At 28.7% G+C, this 19,979-nt stretch overlaps 1 protein-coding gene across 1 annotated transcript; it reads left to right on the top strand.

The window, feature by feature from the left end:
* Positions 1 to 3,481: 3,481 nt before the first annotated feature.
* Positions 3,482 to 17,282, top strand: LOC129972172 (protein unc-93 homolog A-like). Its single transcript, XM_056086199.1, has 5 exons — positions 3,482 to 3,563; positions 4,798 to 4,880; positions 10,599 to 11,914; positions 14,490 to 14,757; positions 17,059 to 17,282. Exons 3-5 carry the CDS (start codon positions 10,649 to 10,651, stop codon positions 17,280 to 17,282), a joined length of 1,758 nt encoding a protein of 585 aa, XP_055942174.1. The 5' UTR covers positions 3,482 to 3,563; positions 4,798 to 4,880; positions 10,599 to 10,648.
* The last annotated feature ends 2,697 nt before the right edge of the window (positions 17,283 to 19,979 follow it).

Here is a 19,979-nt window from a genome sequence, read left to right as displayed (position 1 = left end):
CAAATTCCTACCATCGTTTACTGGCAAATATAGTTAAATTTTAGTTAACGTGATGTCTTTAGCAATTGTTTTATGATTAATTGCTGGCATGCAGTTAATACATAATACTAAATATTTATGCTATTTATTATAGGGGAGAATTGGACACTCATGATTAGCATAAAGGTAAAATATAATTAAAAAAACTACTAAATTGTGGAGAGAATCTACCAAGATAATATAAATAATTTTTAAAATATTTGAAATTAATAACATTCGATATTTTTTCATCGAAATTCTTAATCAAAATGTATCTTTTCTTACAGATTTATAAAGGAAATGAAAAAATTTTTGAATGATGCAGACAAATTTTCTTTATTTTAATTCATGAAATCTAATTACAGATTGACTCGCAGCTTTTTGATTTTGAGTTACCAACATTTTTGTACTTATAAAATTATATAAAACAAATACAGAACATCCATTCAAAATTTTCGACGTTAAGATTTCTTAGAATATCTTGTATATTTAAAAACGTGTATATATACTCACAATAAGTGTAGCCTTAATTATTTCGAAAAATCCACGTTATGATTCTCATTTCATAAAACTACCGAATAAGGCATGCTTACGATATTTTACAACTTTTCCTAACAACGGCAGGTGTTCTGCTTTTCAAATATTTGAAGGACTATGTTGAAATAACTGATCTCCATTTCTAATGCGGCATTCTGAATTTGAATAAAATTTCTGCTTTGTTTTTATAAATTACTTTTATTTTTCAACTTATTTAAAATAAAATTAATATAAGCATACAGCATATATATAACTATCAAGGCACAAGTTAAGAAGGCAAAAGTTAACCTTTATTTATTCACCAGCCGTCTTTGGCGACTAAATGATTCACAGGAATTAATGGTAGCTATAAATTTCAACTTAGTATTTTGTAAAATCAATTCTTAATGATTTCATCAGCAAAATAGTCTTAAATTTCAAATCTTGACCCATTTAAATCTACTATTTTAGAAGCACCATACTGTGTATTGTGCTATGCAATTTTCTAAATTTTCTGTTATATTTTTATACATTCAATGTCTCAATAAAGAGCAATAGCGCTTTAGAAAGGGGCTTCCTGTACAAATTTTTCACCATTGTTTGATTCAGAAGTTAAACCTTCATTGCAAGTTCAATAAAATTTCAAATTTTATGAATTGAATTTTCATATTTTGATCATTAATAATGAGGCAAAGGGCCAGCATGAAATATTTGTCGCAATAATGAAAACGATTTGAGTTTCATTTCAACAATAAAATATATTGTTACAAAATAGGCTTACATTTTTTTTCCAAATGTAATAAAAATGTTAAAAAAAATTAAATGGCAAAAATTTTTATAGTTGAAAAAAGAATTCTTTAAATTTTAAAATTATGTAAAAATCGTTATTGTGCTGTGATATTTTCAGAAATTATCGTAAAAAAAAATTATTTACTTTTACTTACTTTTTTTTAAATTTTATTTATTTTTACTTAATATTTAAAATTTACAAAATGTTTATTACTTTTACTTTTCTCTAAGAACCGCCAAGGAAAGTTTAAGATAAAACATAGGAGGGAGTTTTCAATTTTCAATTTTGTTTGATTCTAAGTTCCCTGACTCTAAGTTCAACAAAATTTCAAATATTTTATGAAAAAAAGCTTATTTTATATTGAAATTCACTCAACATGGAAAAATAAACTGAATTTTCATATTTTAATCATTTATGATAATGAAGAAAAAAAGCCAGAATGAATTATTAGTTGAAGTAATGAAAACAATTTGAGTTTCATTTCAACAATAAAATATATTGATACAAAATCGGCTTACATTTTTAAAAATAATTAAAAATAGAAAAAATAAATAAACATCAAAAAGTAGTATAGTTGAGAAAAGAATTCTTTGATTTTTTAAAATTATGTTAAAATAACTTTTACGCTATAATATTTTGGGAAATAATGGTTAAAAAAAATCTTCTTAATAGATTATTTTTACTTACTTAATTTTACTTTCCTCTGAACAACGCCAAAAAGAATTTAAAATAAAATACAGCAGGAAGTTTACAATTTTATTTGTGCTCATAAAAATTGCACAATGCAACTTTTCCAGGTTGCATGCAAGAGGTAATCATTTCTCGTCGGACATTGTGAAACATATTTGCCGTCTGTGATACGCGTTTTAGCCACATGCATTGACAATTTAAATTTTCCGAAATATATCTTGTTAGTTTCTTTTATACAAAATAAACAAACAGAAATTATTGCAATCGTCAAAAATTTCTGTCTTTTAGATCTTTCTGATTCCGAAAAACACATTTTTGGAATTATGTCTGCTAGCCTGTAAAAAAGGTAACTCAAAATTGCTTTGAATAAACTCAATTTACTTTCTCATCGAGAAGCTTTTGATTGATTTTGATTATATATCAGAGCATGGAATTAATTTTTCAACTCTACAGCAAATAATAATATTTCATGTTTAATGATTGGTTTATCACATTTCTTTGAATATTTATGTTTTAAAAACAGAATAATACAACTTATTTTTAGGATTCAAAATGATTTTTTTCAGCCTTCATAATAATAATAAATTCTATCTTTTGAAGATTTGAATATCTATAATTGCTTAACTTGCTCTTATCAACATATTTTAGTATAAATATAAACATACATTAATTCATTTTTTTTCTGACTTAATCAATGAACTCAGATATATAACTGATGGCCTTGTTCATGTTTACGTAGAAAACTTAACATAAGTCGGTTAAAATCAATCTTTTTTTTTGGTCTTAAAATTCGTTGACTTAGCAATCTCAAAATATTATATTATTTTTAAGATCGATTAGATATGATTCTTTTAATGAGCTTACTGTAGTTGGCGAGTTTATTTTCTCACCACTTTTAATTTTTTTAAAGATGTACATTAATAATTTCCTGTATTATTCCTTGGTAGAAAATCAGAAAAAATACTTTTTTCCCTCGCTAAATGTATGATAATTTCATTCTATGCAGTTTATTTTGCAACAAGATAATGTATTTTTCGCTCACCGTAAATTTCTGTTTTAAATCGAAAATTAATCAGTAATAACCTCCAAAGCTAAAATTCTTAGCTATAGCAAAGGTCGAAGTAATGAAAGGAAACTGTCCACTTTAATCATTATTGAGTCTGCAGTTTTGTTTGAAATTAGCACTCTTTGTGTTTATCATAATCATCTTTGTCTATTCATACAAAATTTAGGAAGCCAATTCAATTTTGTTTTAAATATTTTTTATTTTTATTTTTAAGCAATAGATCTGAAAGTTGTATCAAATTTTTGTTACATCACATTCAATTTAGAAAAATAAAGTCTAAAGCATTGATATTTATTTTGTCTCATATATACTTTTATTTAAGTTGATTTGTTCAAAGTTTGTAAAGAAGAAATTTCGTGTAATTCGTTCATCTCCTATTTCCTGATGTGCTACATTTAAGGTATTTTGTACACTCACGAATTTTGCAACAATTTTTCTCTACATCTCTATCGATTTTTCTCTCATTTAAAGTATTTTGAGTACGTAAGTATATTCGACGATAATATATATAAATTTTTCTCTATCAATTTTTCTCTCATTTAAGGTAGTTTTGTACTCATGTATTTTTGATGGTAATATGCTATAATTTTAATATTTTCAAAGCTAAAATTTCAATATACTGATTAATTTAAATTTTTATTTTATAAAAGTGTCATTCAAGTGTTTTTCAATGAGACATTAAAGTGAATTTCAGAATTTATTTTAAAACGAAATAATATGTAACATGATGAATCAGTCATTAAAAACTTTAAAGTATAAAATAATTGGAACAAATGAAATCTAATCTATCATATCAATAAAAGTGTGTGTTTTATAAAAAAAAAATATTGCATTCATTTCAGTAATTTTACAATATGAATATAAGTTTCAAACATGTAAAAAATTTCACTATGCACAAAAATATAGTATACAAATTATTTTTTATAGTTCAGTTTTAGTTCTTTTCATATTTACTTATTCGAATATAAGGAAGCAAATTAGAAACAAAACGAAACGATATATTTTATAAAATGTCATACCTGGATTCATACAATACGAGCTAATATGGATTTCAGAATTAAAAAATATTTTCCTTTAAATTGTACTTAAAAAAGTAGGAATTCCAATCTAGCAGACCACAATCGTTAATTGGTCCAATGATATAATTTTAATGTGTTTTTTCTACTTTAAAGTAAATTTCTTAAAAGGTTAAATGCAGTGTTTTGAAAATAAATAAACTAAAAAAATTCTAATGTTTTTATTACTATTAAAACTTTTCTCTATCACTGTGTACTGAAAGAAATGTTAAAGTGGTTCAAATTTTGCTACTTCCCCCTTTTTGTTCCCTGTTTAGAAATTCAAGAACTTTCTTATAAAAAATCATTTATTTTCTTAATAAAAACATTACAGAATTTTTAATAAATAATAATTATTGAATTAATTACTGTATTCCAATATAAAAAAGTATTAACAAGTAGCAAATTAACCTAAAATTCTCTTAGAATAAATCTGCATAATCCAGGACTGGATTTAAATATAAATTATTTACTTAAAAACAATTGCTTCATCGTAAAATGTAAGATATTTTTTTCTGCAAATTTTTTTCATCATAATAAAAATTAATCTCTACAAGATAAAATAATCATTTTTAATACAATATAGCATCTGAAAGAAACGCTATATTTTTTATTTAAAATTAAAGCATTTAATTAGATGCGAATAAGTTCTCTTTCTTAAGTTTTCAGCTGATAATCAAAGAAAGACGAAAGACAAATCTAATACTCAGTTGCGATCAAGCTTCCATATCTTTTACGTCACAGAGTAAATATCGAATAGGTATACAAATCATGTCTTTAAAAAAAATGTATTTTGAATATTTAAGAGAAAGTATATCTGGGTTTAAGTGTTTTAATTTAAAATCAATTTTTTTTTAATGTTTGTAGTTTGTTTTCACTACATCATGACAATTTCTTTTGCACTTCATATGAATATAGGGATTACTTGGTTTAAGGCTTATATTCAGCTATAGATACAGATATATATTATGTATTTATATTATTACAGATATAGATGTCGATAGCAATTTTAGTTAAAATGACATAATACAAAGAATTCAAGTTTCCAAGTGTTCTGAGTTTTATAGTCAAACAATAATTTTTCTATTAAATTTTAAAAAAACTTTAAGGTGAGATTTAAATAGTGCATCTTAAAAGTTGTCTATAAAAGTTCTGAGGTATTAAATATTTTCTTAAAAGAATAAAGCTGAGTGTATTTTTTCTAAAATTTGAAAAGAATTTCATTAAACATGTTGATTATTTATATTTTAGATAAATGTATATTTAAATGATAAATTTTGCTCATTTTACATTCAATTCGGTACAATTTTGTTTCACATACGAACAATTTGTGATTAAAATATAAAAAATGAATAGATGCTTTCCAGCCTATCTTTTAATAAACTCATTTTTCTGGAAATTTAATCTCTTTCATTAGAGTTTTTTTTCTTTTTTAATTTTACTCAAAGGGTTTATAATTATTTCTGCGTGTTAATAAGAATTTCCTTAATCGAATAGAGAAAACGATTTTTTAAATGCCTTGAATTCTTAATTTTCCAACAAATTTTCGAATTTTTACTAACTAAAATTAAATTAATTACTAATTATGTTGAAAATAAAATATTATTAAATTGTAATTTTCTCACTTGTGCATGCTTGATCATTGTTGCGAAAAATAATTGATATTTTGCAGGCTGTTTTTATAATACGGCAATTACAATAATACTTTTATGTTTAAATCGTTAAGTAATTTTTTTCTCAGTTTGCCTTTTTTCTGAAATTATGTCTGCATAAAAAGGCTAAAAGTCAAATGCATTTCATTTGCATTACTTGAATTCTTTATGTAAAATCACAAAAAGCAATTAATAAAATTAAAAATTTATTTAGAACAATTTTGATTAGAAAAAAGATTTTAAAATGTTAAAATTAATAAAGCATGATATTTTCTAAAAAAATCATAATTTTTTTTTAATTGTCTTGTACAAAAACCAATTTATAAATCAAAAAATCGCAGAAAGTTTTCAGAAAATATTTTTTCTCCAAAATTAATGTAAATATTCAATATCGGACCCTTAATTGTATTCAGTTCATGATGAAAATTCATCAAAAAACATTTGGTGAGAAAATGTTGAAAACTGAATAAGCAGTTTCAAAAAGAAAAATGACTGATTTTTTAGGAAATTTTTTTAATTTAAAATTTTAAATTTCTAAAGGTGGAATTTTTTTTTAATCTAAGTTTTTGCATAGTTTACATCTATTAAAACAAAACTAAACACATTTATTTTTAAATGTAGAAAAATGGCTTTTGAGTTCAATTAAACAGTAATAGATTTTGTACACTTTTAAATCTGTGTCAATAAAATGTTTTCAACTCTGGAAAAAATAAAGAAATTTTACTGGTGTAGAAAACATTCAACATAAAAGGGGTAAAAGTAGTAGGAAGAAAAAAAAAACAGCAACACAAAAAATACAAACTAGGCCAGTTTATAGCATGAAACTTTATGTGAAACAAAAATTAATTTCAGTTCAAGACAATTTTATTGAAATACCTTCAATGAACAGAAGAAACATTGCTGCTTGCGATTTGAGACGATTAGATGCAAGCTATTCTAATTAGTGCAATTTTATAATTTTAAAAATTAGGGCAATTAAGCAGAAATGTCTTTAATAAAAAGGTAGAAAATTCATTGCTTACTGTTTGAGACTAGTAGATTCGAATTATTCTAATTAGTGCACAAAACTCGCCGACGTGCAGTGTGTTCACACATGATCTTGATTTTGGAAATTTCTATAGATAATAAGAAAGTAGCATTATAATTTGTAGTGATTGGATTTTGAAGCGTTAAGAAAATAAACGTTCATAGATGGCGCCAGGCAACTAGCGCGAGTGTAATTAAAAGAGTGATGCCATTCGAGTGTTGGCTCTTGGAGGAGAAGGAGTTACTGAGCAGAGTAACTCGAACGAATCTGAAATAAATTTGTTAAGTTTTCTATTTGCCTATTTATTGAAAGCACTCACGAACCAGCCACGACATTTGGCGCAGTCATCACGATTGAGAATCGAGTGCTATTTTTGACGAACTTGAAATCGAACTTTATTCGATAAAGGTGTGTGCTTTCGGTATCGATATGGCCTTCCTAGGCAGTGCGAAAAAGGAAGATTTGAAGTTGTTGGCGGAAGAGCTGGGTGAAACTGTTTCATTAGAGATGAAAATTGTGGACTTAAAAAAAATTAATTACTGGAAGTGAAAATTACGAGGAAGAGTTTGTGAAGAAACAAATGATAGTTATCATAGAGGATAGGAAAGAGAGAGAAGATCAAAACCGAAAGCAAGAAGAACAAAAACGAAAGCAAGAAGAACGTGAATTTGAAGAAAGAAAAATAAAAGAAGAGTGGGAATTGCAGGAGAAAAAGGCACAAGAAGAACGAGAATTCGAACTTGAGAAACTGAAGCTGCAATATTCCAGTGTACCCGTGGATGTCGAATTACCAACTCCCAAGATAGAACTCAGGCACGTGATGCAAAAATTCGATGAAAAGAACAGTGATATCAGTTTATATTTGCTGTTGTTCGAGAGGCAAGCCGAGTGGGCTCAAATAAAACGAGAAGATTACGTGTCGCAACTATTAGGATTATTGCCAACGGATATAACCCAACTCATCGCTCGAGAGCCAATCGAGAAAGTTAAGGACTATGACCACATCAAGAGTTTATTAGTGAAACGATTTAAACTCAGCCCGGAAAAATTCAGGCAAATAGAAAATCGCACCAGGTAGTCTCCGGTCTTTTAAAATGAGTCATAAACTTTTGCCTGAATTTTTCCGGGCTGAGTTTAAATCGTTTCACTAATAAACTCTTGATGTGGTCATAGTCCTTAACTTTCTCGATTGGCTCTCGAGCGATGAGTTGGGTTATATCCGTTGGCAATAATCCTAATAGTTGCGACACGTAATCTTCTCGTTTTATTTGAGCCCACTCGGCTTGCCTCTCGAACAACAGCAAATATAAACTGATATCACTGTTCTTTTCATCGAATTTTTGCATCACGTGCCTGAGTTCTATCTTGGGAGTTGGTAATTCGACATCCACGGGTACACTGGAATATTGCAGCTTCAGTTTCTCAAGTTCGAATTCTCGTTCTTCTTGTGCCTTTTTCTCCTGCAATTCCCACTCTTCTTTTATTTTTCTTTCTTCAAATTCACGTTCTTCTTGCTTTCGTTTTTGTTCTTCTTGCTTTCGGTTTTGATCTTCTCTCTCTTTCCTATCCTCTATGATAACTATCATTTGTTTCTTCACAAACTCTTCCTCGTAATTTTCACTTCCAGTAATTAATTTTTTTAAGTCCACAATTTTCATCTCTAATGAAACAGTTTCACCCAGCTCTTCCGCCAACAACTTCAAATCTTCCTTTTTCGCACTGCCTAGGAAGGCCATATCGATACCGAAAGCACACACCTTTATCGAATAAAGTTCGATTTCAAGTTCGTCAAAAATAGCACTCGATTCTCAATCGTGATGACTGCGCCAAATGTCGTGGCTGGTTCGTGAGTGCTTTCAATAAATAGGCAAATAGAAAACTTAACAAATTTATTTCAGATTCGTTCGAGTTACTCTGCTCAGTAACTCCTTCTCCTCCAAGAGCCAACACTCGAATGACATCACTCTTTGAATTACACTCGCGCTAGTTGCCTGGCGCCATCTATGAACGTTTATTTTCTTAACGCTTCAAAATCCAATCACTACATAATTCAAGTACTAAAATTATCGATAAGCATATAATGAGAGTGAAAAAAATTTTGTACAGTTCAGATGCAAAAGAATACTAAAAAAGAACTACATGAAGATATTTGCAATCATTTCTCTCAGATTGCAAATCTCTTGATGTAGTTGCCGAAAATGTCTCTTCATCTTCCAAAAGAATACTAAAAAAGAACTACATGAAGATATTTGCAATCATTTCTCTCCGATTGCAAATCTCTTGATGTAGTTGCCGAATATGTCTCTTCATCTTCCAAAAGAATACTAAAAAAGAACTACATGAAGATATTTGCAATCATTTCTCTCCGATTGCAAATCTCTTGATGTAGTTGCCGAATAGTCTCTTCATCTTCCAAATTATCAGCAATTTTGTTTTCGCTTAGTGTCATTTCACTTAATTTCAAAGAAACCTTCTGGATCTACGGTTTGTAAGGAGATTTGCATCCAAACATTTCGATATTTATAATAGCAGAATTTTTGCTTTTGACCAATTTATCAAAAAATCTTGTTAAAAGTTTTTTTTTTTTTCAGTGGAATTCTCATTTACTACTGATAGCTTTAAGTTATCTTGAATGTTATTGTTTTTAATAAACCATGGGATGTTACTTATTTGCATATATTTTTATTCCGTACGGTTTCAAGCATTTCGATATGAATTCTGGCTGCAGTTGCCTGACTGGGAGATGCATAAAACATTGAAAAGGCCTAAGAATAGTTTTATAGAAAAGCGGTATTAATAATTTGAATTTAGAGTTGATAAAGGGGGTATAGTTTCGCTTTTATTCCTTTGAAGTTACATTTAATTTTCTCTTTATGATTTTTTAACGTAAGGTACTTTTTGGGAGTAGTGCAATTTCAGTAGTTTTATTGCTTCTCGAGATATTTTTTTCTGTAGGGAATTAGAGGGAGGAGGAAGGTTTTTGTCATAAGTGAAAGAATTTGATACTAATACCGCTGAATTATACTAGTTTTCCATTGTATGAACAATTTTTTTTAAATATATTTTAGTTTTAAAGCGGGGTTTTTTTTTGTAATTTTTTTGTATCTTTATAAGTGCAGAACTTTGCAATGTCATTCACGAAGAGACTGAATTTTGTTTCTCGAAGTTACAGAGGAAACGAATACGGAATTAGTAAAACACATTGGGCGACGGCTGATAAACTGAAGAACTTCAGCTTGGGTGCTTCTTGCAGTCGAAAATAGTTTTCTGATACATGCTATGATTTCTTTTTTTGGAGAAGTAGCAGGATTATAATTTAGCAGTACAATCTGAGTTTATCATTTTAATTACTTTATGCAGGCATTTTGTGCACTCTGTTCTACATTTATTTCAAATAGGGATAATTAGAATTTTCCAAACACATGAAGGCATAATTGGATAACTGCAACGAAAAAGCTAGAATTGGATCACCTACCTTAAAAAGCTAGATAAAGATAGATATAGATACCTTAAAAGAGTTGGATAATTTTTAAAAGTAAAACTAGAGTTAGATCCTTAAGTTTTCCTACAGTTTCATATGTTATTAGAAATTTATATTTTCTTCAATTTGTAGTTTCAAATTAATATGAAATGAAATTACTTTGTTAATTTGGCTATGCAACATTTTTTTAAATCTACCTTTCTTGATAATCAATAAATTATGATATTCTCTTGTTTCAAAATGTATTAATTTTTTTTAATTATTTTATTTATTGAATTAATTGTGTTTATTTTTTATTTGCAGAGTTCCCAACTTCCCAGCCTTAAAAATCCAGCAAAAAAATATTTCCAAATATGTTTAGCAAAAAAAATATAGACACAGATCTTAGTAAATGCAGAATTATTAAAAATTTGATTGTCGTATCGTTATCAATTTTATTTCTGCTCTCAGGCGATAATTGTCTTATAACGCTACAAACCACAATGAATAAAGAACAAGGAGTAGGAACAGCTTCTTTGGCTTTCAACTTCATCACATTTGGGATTGCATCATTATTGTTTACCAGTTTCCTTGTGAAGAAATTGGGGAGTAAGAATGCACAACTCTTAGGAATGGGAATGATGCTACCCTACATTGCATACAATTTTTATCCAACTTGGATTACCATGATACCTGCAGCGATACTGAGGGGCATCGGTAGTTGTTTGCTTTGGGCAGCTCTGTGCACTTATTTCAATGAATCATCTGTTCTGTTTTGCAAAATTGGAGAAAATGGGAAAAAATCCAAATGTGCATCTCAAGTAGAGCCTGTAAATGAAAATTCTGAGATGAAGTCGAGTTTTAAATTAGATGGAAAAAAAGTGGAGAAATTGTCAGCATCTGATCTACTCAATAAAGCAAGTAACAGTCCTGTAGCAAGCCGAAATTGCACCAGACACCTTGTAGATACCACACCTGTTAGGCTTAGTGCTTGCAAATCTAAGAAAGATAGTTTACCAGAAATTAGAACACTTTCGAAAGTGAAGGATATAGAAAAAACAGAAGACACCAACGATCGCAAGCTAAAAAACTTTAAAGACACAGGAATTCCCAAAATATTAAATAATGCTTTAGATGAGATAAAAGAAGAAATATCATTTGATTCCCCTCTCGAAAACGCAAAAGCAAATGTTGAAACATCCTATCAGTCTTATCTTGATTCAACTAAGTCTCTCTTTTTCGGCATCCAAGGTTTGGCATTCTATTCTTCATATGTTTGCAGTAGTTTAATTGTTTATTATGTTCTCAAGACAGATGACAAAATTAAAAGTTCAAACTATTCGTGTGGAGCAGATTTTTGTAGTGCTACTAAAGATGGCTTCAGTAATGGCTTAGAAAAAGTACCAAATGAAACAAGATATTTATTAACTGGCGTATGTATGACATGTGGATTTATAGCTCCATTTATAATTTGGTTATTTTTGGATCGGATAGATACTGTGAAAAACAATGTAAAACTCTCATGGGGCCATGTCTTTGCTACCATTAAATACATTAAAAAGAAAGACCAGATTCTTCTAATACCTTTTACGATTGCCACTAGTCTTTGCAGAGGATTTCACATAACTGATTTTACAAAGGTAATTTTTTTTCTTAATGTGTGGACTGTTTAAAGTTAGTTATTTAATAAATTAAACGGCAAAAATGTTTAAAGTGGTTCTGAAATGGAAGTTCATCGAAATAATCTGTATTTGTAAAAAGGTTTCGAAATTTTCGTTTATATAAATAAATACTTATTATTTACTTTTTAATAAAATGCATCATAAAATCGTAGTTTGTTTTTGAAAAATATTTAAACAAATACAGCAGTCGATTAAGTACGCAGTTTCCGAATATACTATTCTGCCATTGAGATATATTGCAGAGAATTTTTTATTAGATGTCTTTTTTTATGAGATAATAGTTTTGATGGGTTGACATACATTGATGCATTATATCTTGTACGTCCATTTCAAGTGAGAAATGTGAGTTGGAAATTGCGGACAATCAATAAGGCGTTTCTGAAATTTTTAATCTCTCACGACCAAATATTGGGAGGTTGTATCAGAGCTAGCTAAACTTAAATTGGAAGTAATACCACTTGCTGAAATAAAATGCCTCTGAATTTAATGTGAACTGATAATTTCACTGATCTCATATTGTGCCAGAATCTACATTTAATATCAGCTTCTGTAGTATCTTTTAACAAAAGGATATTTGCTGTTCTTTATCAGTGCATTTAGTTAAGTAACAAGTTCAAACTTCTCTCGAATAGCAATGATATTTTAAAGTGTGTGCACTGGCAGTCAGAAGCCATTCATCTCATTATATAAATATTTTTCTCGATAAAGTGCAGATAACATTCGACTCATGCCTACCTGCTCTTCTCTCTTGAAACTTTTGAAATAAAAGATTCTTAAGCCCCACGACATGTTTCATCGAATCAGCTTTCTAAAAGCAAAATGCAATGCCTTTCTTCTCCGTGGATTTTTTTTTTTTTCCGCAATAACATTTACAGAATTTATTAGAAATGGAAGGTGGAAAAATGGATACATCAGTTTAGGTCAGTCCACAAATGAAAGATTCTTTACTATAATTATTAAATCAATTTTAAGCGGATTTTACTTCAAGCTGTTTTTTGAGATTATATTTCCAAATTAATGTTTACTTTTTAAATAGCTCCTTGTTTAATTTAAGAATACTTTTTTTATATTATTTTAATTCAGTTTACAAACCTCATATTATTTGCTTCTAATTGATGCGGATTTCACTTTTATCTGTTATATTAAGTTGAAGGAATTTTGTATATATTTTACTATATTCAATTGAAAAAGTAAATTAGAAAATTTCATCTCTTCACAGAGAAACTCTCTCTTTTTTTTTTCTTTATACATTTTTAAAGTTTTGAGAGTTTGACAATAATCTTTTGAATAAGCAATTAACATCGGGTTTAGTATATTTATTATAGGACACAGAATATAGTTGTAATAAAACTTTTAAATCTGAATCATTGATTTATACTTTCCATTTTGTTCCTCAAAATTAAAAAAGGTTTGTTTTATATGAAAAGAAAGTTTGTGTGCAAATTTAACTTTTGCCGCCTTTAAAATGTTTTGCAAAATTTTAACTATCTATAAAAAAGCATAGGAACGTGTAATGATTGTTAAAAAAATTACAATATTATAAACTATCGTTTGAACGCGAAACTCTTTTTTTCTGATAACGATCAAGCTATATGAGTAAATTTCACGCTCTTTTTTTCTAGAAATTACAATTTATAAATTTTGTATGTTAATGTTAATTTTTGAGACTTAAGTAAAACGTAAGAGTAATAATATAAATAATCATTTATCTTATTATATTACACAATCTGCCTCTAAAATGTAGATTCTTGAAGCAAATCCGTCTCTGTGTTGACCGTTTTGCGCTTTGTACTTTCGCATGTGTATAAACACCGTCACTGAATTCATTAAACTTCGATATGCAATCTTGTGACAACAACTCTAATTTAGTGTCAAATTTTTGTTTTAATTAATCGGATAAAAAGACGTCCAAAGTACATATTAGCACGATAGATTCAGTAAAAATTCTGGATAAACGCCAAAGATTTATAATTCCTTAGCAACGCCATATAAGGCAATTTTTATCGAACCCATGGTCCATAATTTTATGCGGATAGAGAGGGATAAGACCTCAATTAGATAATACATAAGAAATAGGGCGACCACTGCCTATCCATACTATAAGACATTGGTAAAATTTAATTGTAATAAAGCTTTTAAACTATAACCATCAGTTTTGAGCATCCTTTTTGATTAACAGATAAAAATTACAAAACATTTTGATTGCCTGAACAAGTAAATTTGTGTGAAAATCTAGCTTCTGTTTATTTCAAAATGCTTTAGTAAAGTTTAATTATCTACAAGAAAACACCTGAAAATGCAATGATTCGTAAAATATATATATATATATATATAAATACTAATTATTGCCGGAACTTGGAATTTCGATGCTTTGCAACAAGCTAGATGCGTAAATTTCATGCTTTTAGACATTTCTCTCTTTAAGTTTTACTTACTAATGTTATGAAATTGAAGCATAATTTTTTTTTTCATTTTTATGTTTTTTAAACGTTTATATTATATTTCCGCAATATGACTGTGCTTATGTTTGTAGTCTTATATTGCGTGTACCTGGAGTATATCCCACATCGGTCTGTTCACTCTCATCTACGGAATCTCATCTGCTCTGTCAGCCATCTTTTCTGGTGCCATAATCAAGTGCGTTGGAAGGAGATCAGTTCTGATACCAATCCATATAATCGTCATCGCCAACTTCGTCTTTCTCTTTTTCTGGAGCCCAAGCGCACAGCAGCCATACATCTTTTATGTACAAGTTACTATCAACGGCTTGATCACTTCAGCATTAGTCACACAATCGAAAGGTGAGTTGGAATTTCGATATCATATACTTGAAAAAAAAATCTTTTTACTGTCTCTTATTCAGAAAGGAAGTAAAATTTCAAAAAAATTCAATTTCTAGATTTTGACGAAACCCCAAGTTTCAGATCTCTCTCAGTCCGAAAAATGAATTTTAAAAGTTATGTCTATCTGTCTGAACACAATAACTCAAAATTGTTTACACGAATTGACGAATTGTTATACGAACGAAATTTGATAAATAATCATTAAATTTTAAACGATATTCGCTAACTATCGGACTAGCTGGTTATTTCATTACAAGTGAACACTACATTTTTGGAAATCATATCTGTCTGTCAACACGATAAATGAAAAATCCGCTGAGTTAGAAGGATTGAACTAGAAGCGTAATCCTTAAATGAAATCTCGATAAAAAATCTTTTCACAAGAAGCTTGGTTGTGTGTCAGGATGTAAGTGAACACAATAATTATAAAATGTAGAGAATTAGAAAGCTAAAAACTAGTATACAAATTTAATGTTTAAAATATAGATACGCATCATATTATCAATCGAATTCATTAAAATACTGATGGTTTGATGGTTTATAAATTCGCATGCCTGCAAACGCAATAATTCAAAACCACAATGACTCAAATACAGTTCACTCTCGATTATCCGCGGAATTGGGTGGCGCGGCCGCTAACTAAATCGCGGATAATCCGAAAAAAGCTAAAAACGGGTATAGCAAAAGAGAAAACAGTCATTCCAACTTTGAAAAATCGTTTTATGTACAATAAAACGTAAAATAAACAGAAGGAAATGTTTCACTAACGCTAAATATTTTAGTATATCACTCAAAACGAACCTAAAATGCATTTTGTTAATGAAAACGGAAAAGTGCTTTGTACTTACGAGAGACGTCAAGGATATACAGAAAAATGAATACATATGTACTGTTTTAATACTGTAATGTATTATGTAATTACAAAAGCATAACTCTAAAACTGCACCTTTTTGAAGAAATCAGTCATTTGTGTTTGCTTCTTGCTTTGGAAGCATTTTCTCTTGATCCGAGATTGCATTTCTCGTAGCGTAAGTTTCTCGGGCAACTCCGCACTGCAAGGGGGAGTAAGAAATCATTTACTCATCAGAGGGGAAGGTTCCGAGAAGGCCTCGGATATTTTTCCCATAAATAAGCACGATGTTAACAAATTTAACGTTTCGCTCAGTTTTGTGAACATTTTTATTTTCTTTGCTTTACGCTTATACAAAGAAAAAAAAAAGGGAAAAAAAAAAAACTTTGTGCGGCAGGCGCGGATAACCCGCCCGCGGATAATCGGGAGTCTACTGTAAATGAAATTCGGTATGTAATCTTGTTATTGAGATACAGATACTGGGTTCTTTGAAAATAAATATTCGAGTGGCCTTGTCCAGCATCCAGGATTTAAGGCAGAGGGAAGTGGAATAGCCTCTTTATTAGGAAGTACACGATAATGTTTAGGAATCACTCCCGGTTTCCGTAAGATACCAAACCCGTTGATTCTTATTATTTGATTATTATTCAGTGGCCGAAAGTTTTAAAGTTTTGAAAAGATGTAGTTTTAAGTCATCTATGTACATAGTAGATACATTTCCTTTCATTCATCTTTCTTCGATAATAAAGTACATTTTATCTTTGTGCACTTCTTATTTATGAAATATTTCATTTCAGCCATTGAGCGATGTGTTTCAAAAACTTTCGTTGTTTTTCTTTGAAGACACTTTACAAAGCCAAGGCACTTCAAATAAACAGAGCTTGTAAAAACTAACATCATAATCAGACAAAAAGCAGTTCAAAATGCAGCTAGAGATATCACTGCGCCATCTCCAGAGAGACAATCCACTTGATTGACTCGCTTACTACTCGCTTTCACCTTTATATAATAACCGTGAAAAAATACCGCATTTTCATGACAGATGTAAAGATCTTGACACCTAATGTATTCGTACATTCTCTAAAACTTTCATTTTTGTCATCATGTCTCCAAATGGTTACCAAATTCTTAATCAGTACTGATTAGCATCCATTCAACAACTATTAAAAGTATCGATAGCACAGATTTGTAGCAATATGTTCCTGGACTAAATATTTTAAAAGAAGGGGATAGAATAAAATAAATGAGTGAACACAAAAATTCTAAAGGAATCAGAAATTCTAATTCTTCAATTAAAATATATGTTTTTTAATCTCAATAATTTCTTTTTTTAGAGTTGTTTTTTACATTTCTTCAATACCTCCATAGCCATGAATATTTCTAATAACTTTTTTTAAAATTAATTTCAGCTTTTTATGGTATTGTCTTCGAAGGTGATGAAGAAACAGCATTTTCGAGTTGCAACTTATATGCCTCAATTGGATGGGCCGTACCTTTCATCTATAATGACCTCTTTTGCACTTCTGTGAAAATAATCATAGTGCTTGCATTTTCTTGTGCCGGGTTTCTGGGATATTTACTTGCTGAAAAGAGTTACAATTCGAGAAAGAAGGAAATAAGTGAATCTATATGAAAACATATAACACAAATATTTCATCCTCATGTTATTCATATTCAGTCTTTATGTTTGAAACTAATAATCTGTATGGATAATTATTAGCGTTTATTTTAAATAAAGTAAAGATTTATGGGGTATTACAGCCTTCTGTTTCGAAGACGTTAAATTGGCAATTTGTGATATATCTTTCCTCAAAATCTATTAAATAATTGAAATTCTTCAATTTAGTACATCTTTCTTATTGCACCGAAATAAGCTCTTGCAAATCTTTATTTATTTATTTATTTTGACAAATTATTGTATTAGATTTTAGACAAAGTATTCAAACAAGTTTAATAACGCAATATTACGCACGTTATTTTTAATTTGCATTCCAATAAACTTGTAAAATTTATTTAATAAATAAATTATATGAGTAGTAGCATTAGAAAGCGTGCGCAGCTTAAGCGATAGAATGTTATGCAGAATCCAGCCATAAAGATAAATTGCTCTCATTTATTTAGTTATGAGACCAAAACATTGACATATGTTTTTTTCTCATTTCTTTGTATTTTTTCTACTTTTTTACACCGAGAGGTGTTGTCAACCTTATGAAGTCATTTCCCTCTCGTTGAAAAAATAATTTTAATTGTAGTTTATTTTAAACTAGCTGCCTTTGGCGACCAGCTCGTTCGATAATCTTAATGCTCGTCAAAATTTTAATAATTAAATATTTTATGTATTTCCTACTTTAATAGCTCCTTCATCAAAATGTTTTAAAACTTAATATATGTATCTCTCTAATTTTCTGTTAGCTCCCGTAGAATTTATGCTTTAAATTAAAATGGATATTTTTTACTGAAACAAAATATTTTTTTTTTACTATACGATTACTGAAAACAGAGTCACTTAAACCTTATGGGCACTAAAGAATATCTTCTTTAATTTATATAATATCTCAAGAATTCGTCAACAAAATTTTCTCAAATTCACCATGAGCAGATCGATTAATTAACAATGTTTAAATTTTAATGCATCAAGCACTAAGAAAATAAACATAATCGTTTAAAATAATCGGCCGAAAAAGCATATCTAAAAAATATATAACTAAGATAAATACAATTTAATTACAAAAATATACAACTAACATAAAATAATTTAAACCAAATCCACATCCGTTGAAAACAGTTGTCAACAATCAGAACACAACGCGCATGCATGAATTTTCAACGCCAGTTGTTGTAACGCAATGCAGAATAGAAATTTTTAATTTCCTTTATTCTGTTTTATTTTAATTCAAAAGTACTTCAAAATCAATCTGAAAGATCTATTAATTAACAATGTTTAATTTTAAATGCATCAAACATTAAGAAAATAAACAGAATCGTTTGAAATAATCGGTCGAAAAATGTTAAGCCTAACTTCATTAACGTGGGGAAAAATCTGAAGCCTTACTCCTTTGGTGGTGAGGAAAGGAATATTTTTTGACGGGAAAGTTAGTTTTTAATTTATAATTAAAATTCTAACTAAAAATTAAAATAAGAGAGACCGCAGGTTCACATTCTCGACATCCAAGGTATACATGTAACAAATTTGGTAGATGTAAATCAAACAGTCTGGTCTGTAGAGCGCCAACACACACACACACATTGAGCTTTATTATAAGTATAGATAATTTAATTTTTAGTCTATAACAATAACATTTTTAATTTCATATTGATCAGTTGTAAGCAACTGCAAATTTTTATTAATTTTAATTCAATATCAAACTTTAAAAGAAATATTTCTGGTCATTTTTCTTTCTTTCATTTCTCTCGTTTATGACCCTTTACCCAATTGAGGTAATTATAAAAATCCCCAAAATACAAGTAACTATAAATACGCATGCAAAGATAATATTTTCATATTAATTTATGAAAAAAAAGGAATAGTTGATACAATACATTTAATTAATTTTTATTTATCATTTTTCATTCTTCATTTTCTTTTTTTATATTCATATTTCAAGTTCATTATAAAATTTTCCTTTAAACCTAAAACTAAGGAAAAGTTAATCAGCAATAAATTCCAAATCTAAAATTCTTAGCTGCAGCAAAGGCCGAAGTGATATCAAAGGGTTGAAAGGGTCAAAGCGAAGTAATCTACTCTAATCATTACTGAGTCTGCAGTTACGTTTGAAATGTGCACTCTTTGCGTTTATTATTATCAACTCTGCCTGTTTATGCAAAATCTAGTAAACCCAATTCTATTTTGTTCAAAACATTTCTTTTTATTTTTTATTTTAAAGGAATAGATCTCAAAGTTGTGTCAAATTTTTGTTGCATCACATTCAGTCTAGATAAATAAAGATTAAAACATTGATTATTTTGTTTCATATATACTTTTATTTAATTTGACTTGTTCAAAGTTTGTAAAGAAAAAATTTTGTGTACTTTGTTTTTCTCTTGATGTACTACATTTAAGGTATTTTGTGCACTCACGAATTTTGCTGATAATATGCAACAATTTTTCTCTATATCTCTATCGATTTTTCTCTCATTTGAAGTATTTTGAGTACGTAAGTATTTTCGATGATAATATATATTAATTTTTCTCTATCAATTCTTCGCTCATTTAAGGAATTTTTGTACTCGTGTATTTTTTGATGGTAATATGCTATAATTTTAATATTTTCAAAACTAAAATTTAAATATTCTGATTAGTTTAAATTTTTATTTTATACAAGTGTCATTC

This window comes from Argiope bruennichi, chromosome 1, assembly GCF_947563725.1.
Source record: "Argiope bruennichi chromosome 1, qqArgBrue1.1, whole genome shotgun sequence".
NCBI lineage: Eukaryota > Metazoa > Arthropoda > Arachnida > Araneae > Araneidae > Argiope > Argiope bruennichi.
The sequence above is the reverse complement of the archived record's forward strand: the minus strand, read 5'-3'. Positions and strand labels throughout refer to the sequence as shown.

Bases quoted from the DNA above. Each gene is read 5' to 3' on its own strand.
- LOC129972172 (XM_056086199.1), top strand. From the start codon at position 10,649: ATGTTTAGCAAAAAAAATATAGACACAGATCTTAGTAAATGCAGAATT. The intron at 11,915-14,489 runs GTAATTTTTTTT...TTATGTTTGTAG, and splicing joins ACATAACTGATTTTACAAAG to TCTTATATTGCGTGTACCTG. The intron at 14,758-17,058 runs GTGAGTTGGAAT...AATTAATTTCAG, and splicing joins ATTAGTCACACAATCGAAAG to CTTTTTATGGTATTGTCTTC.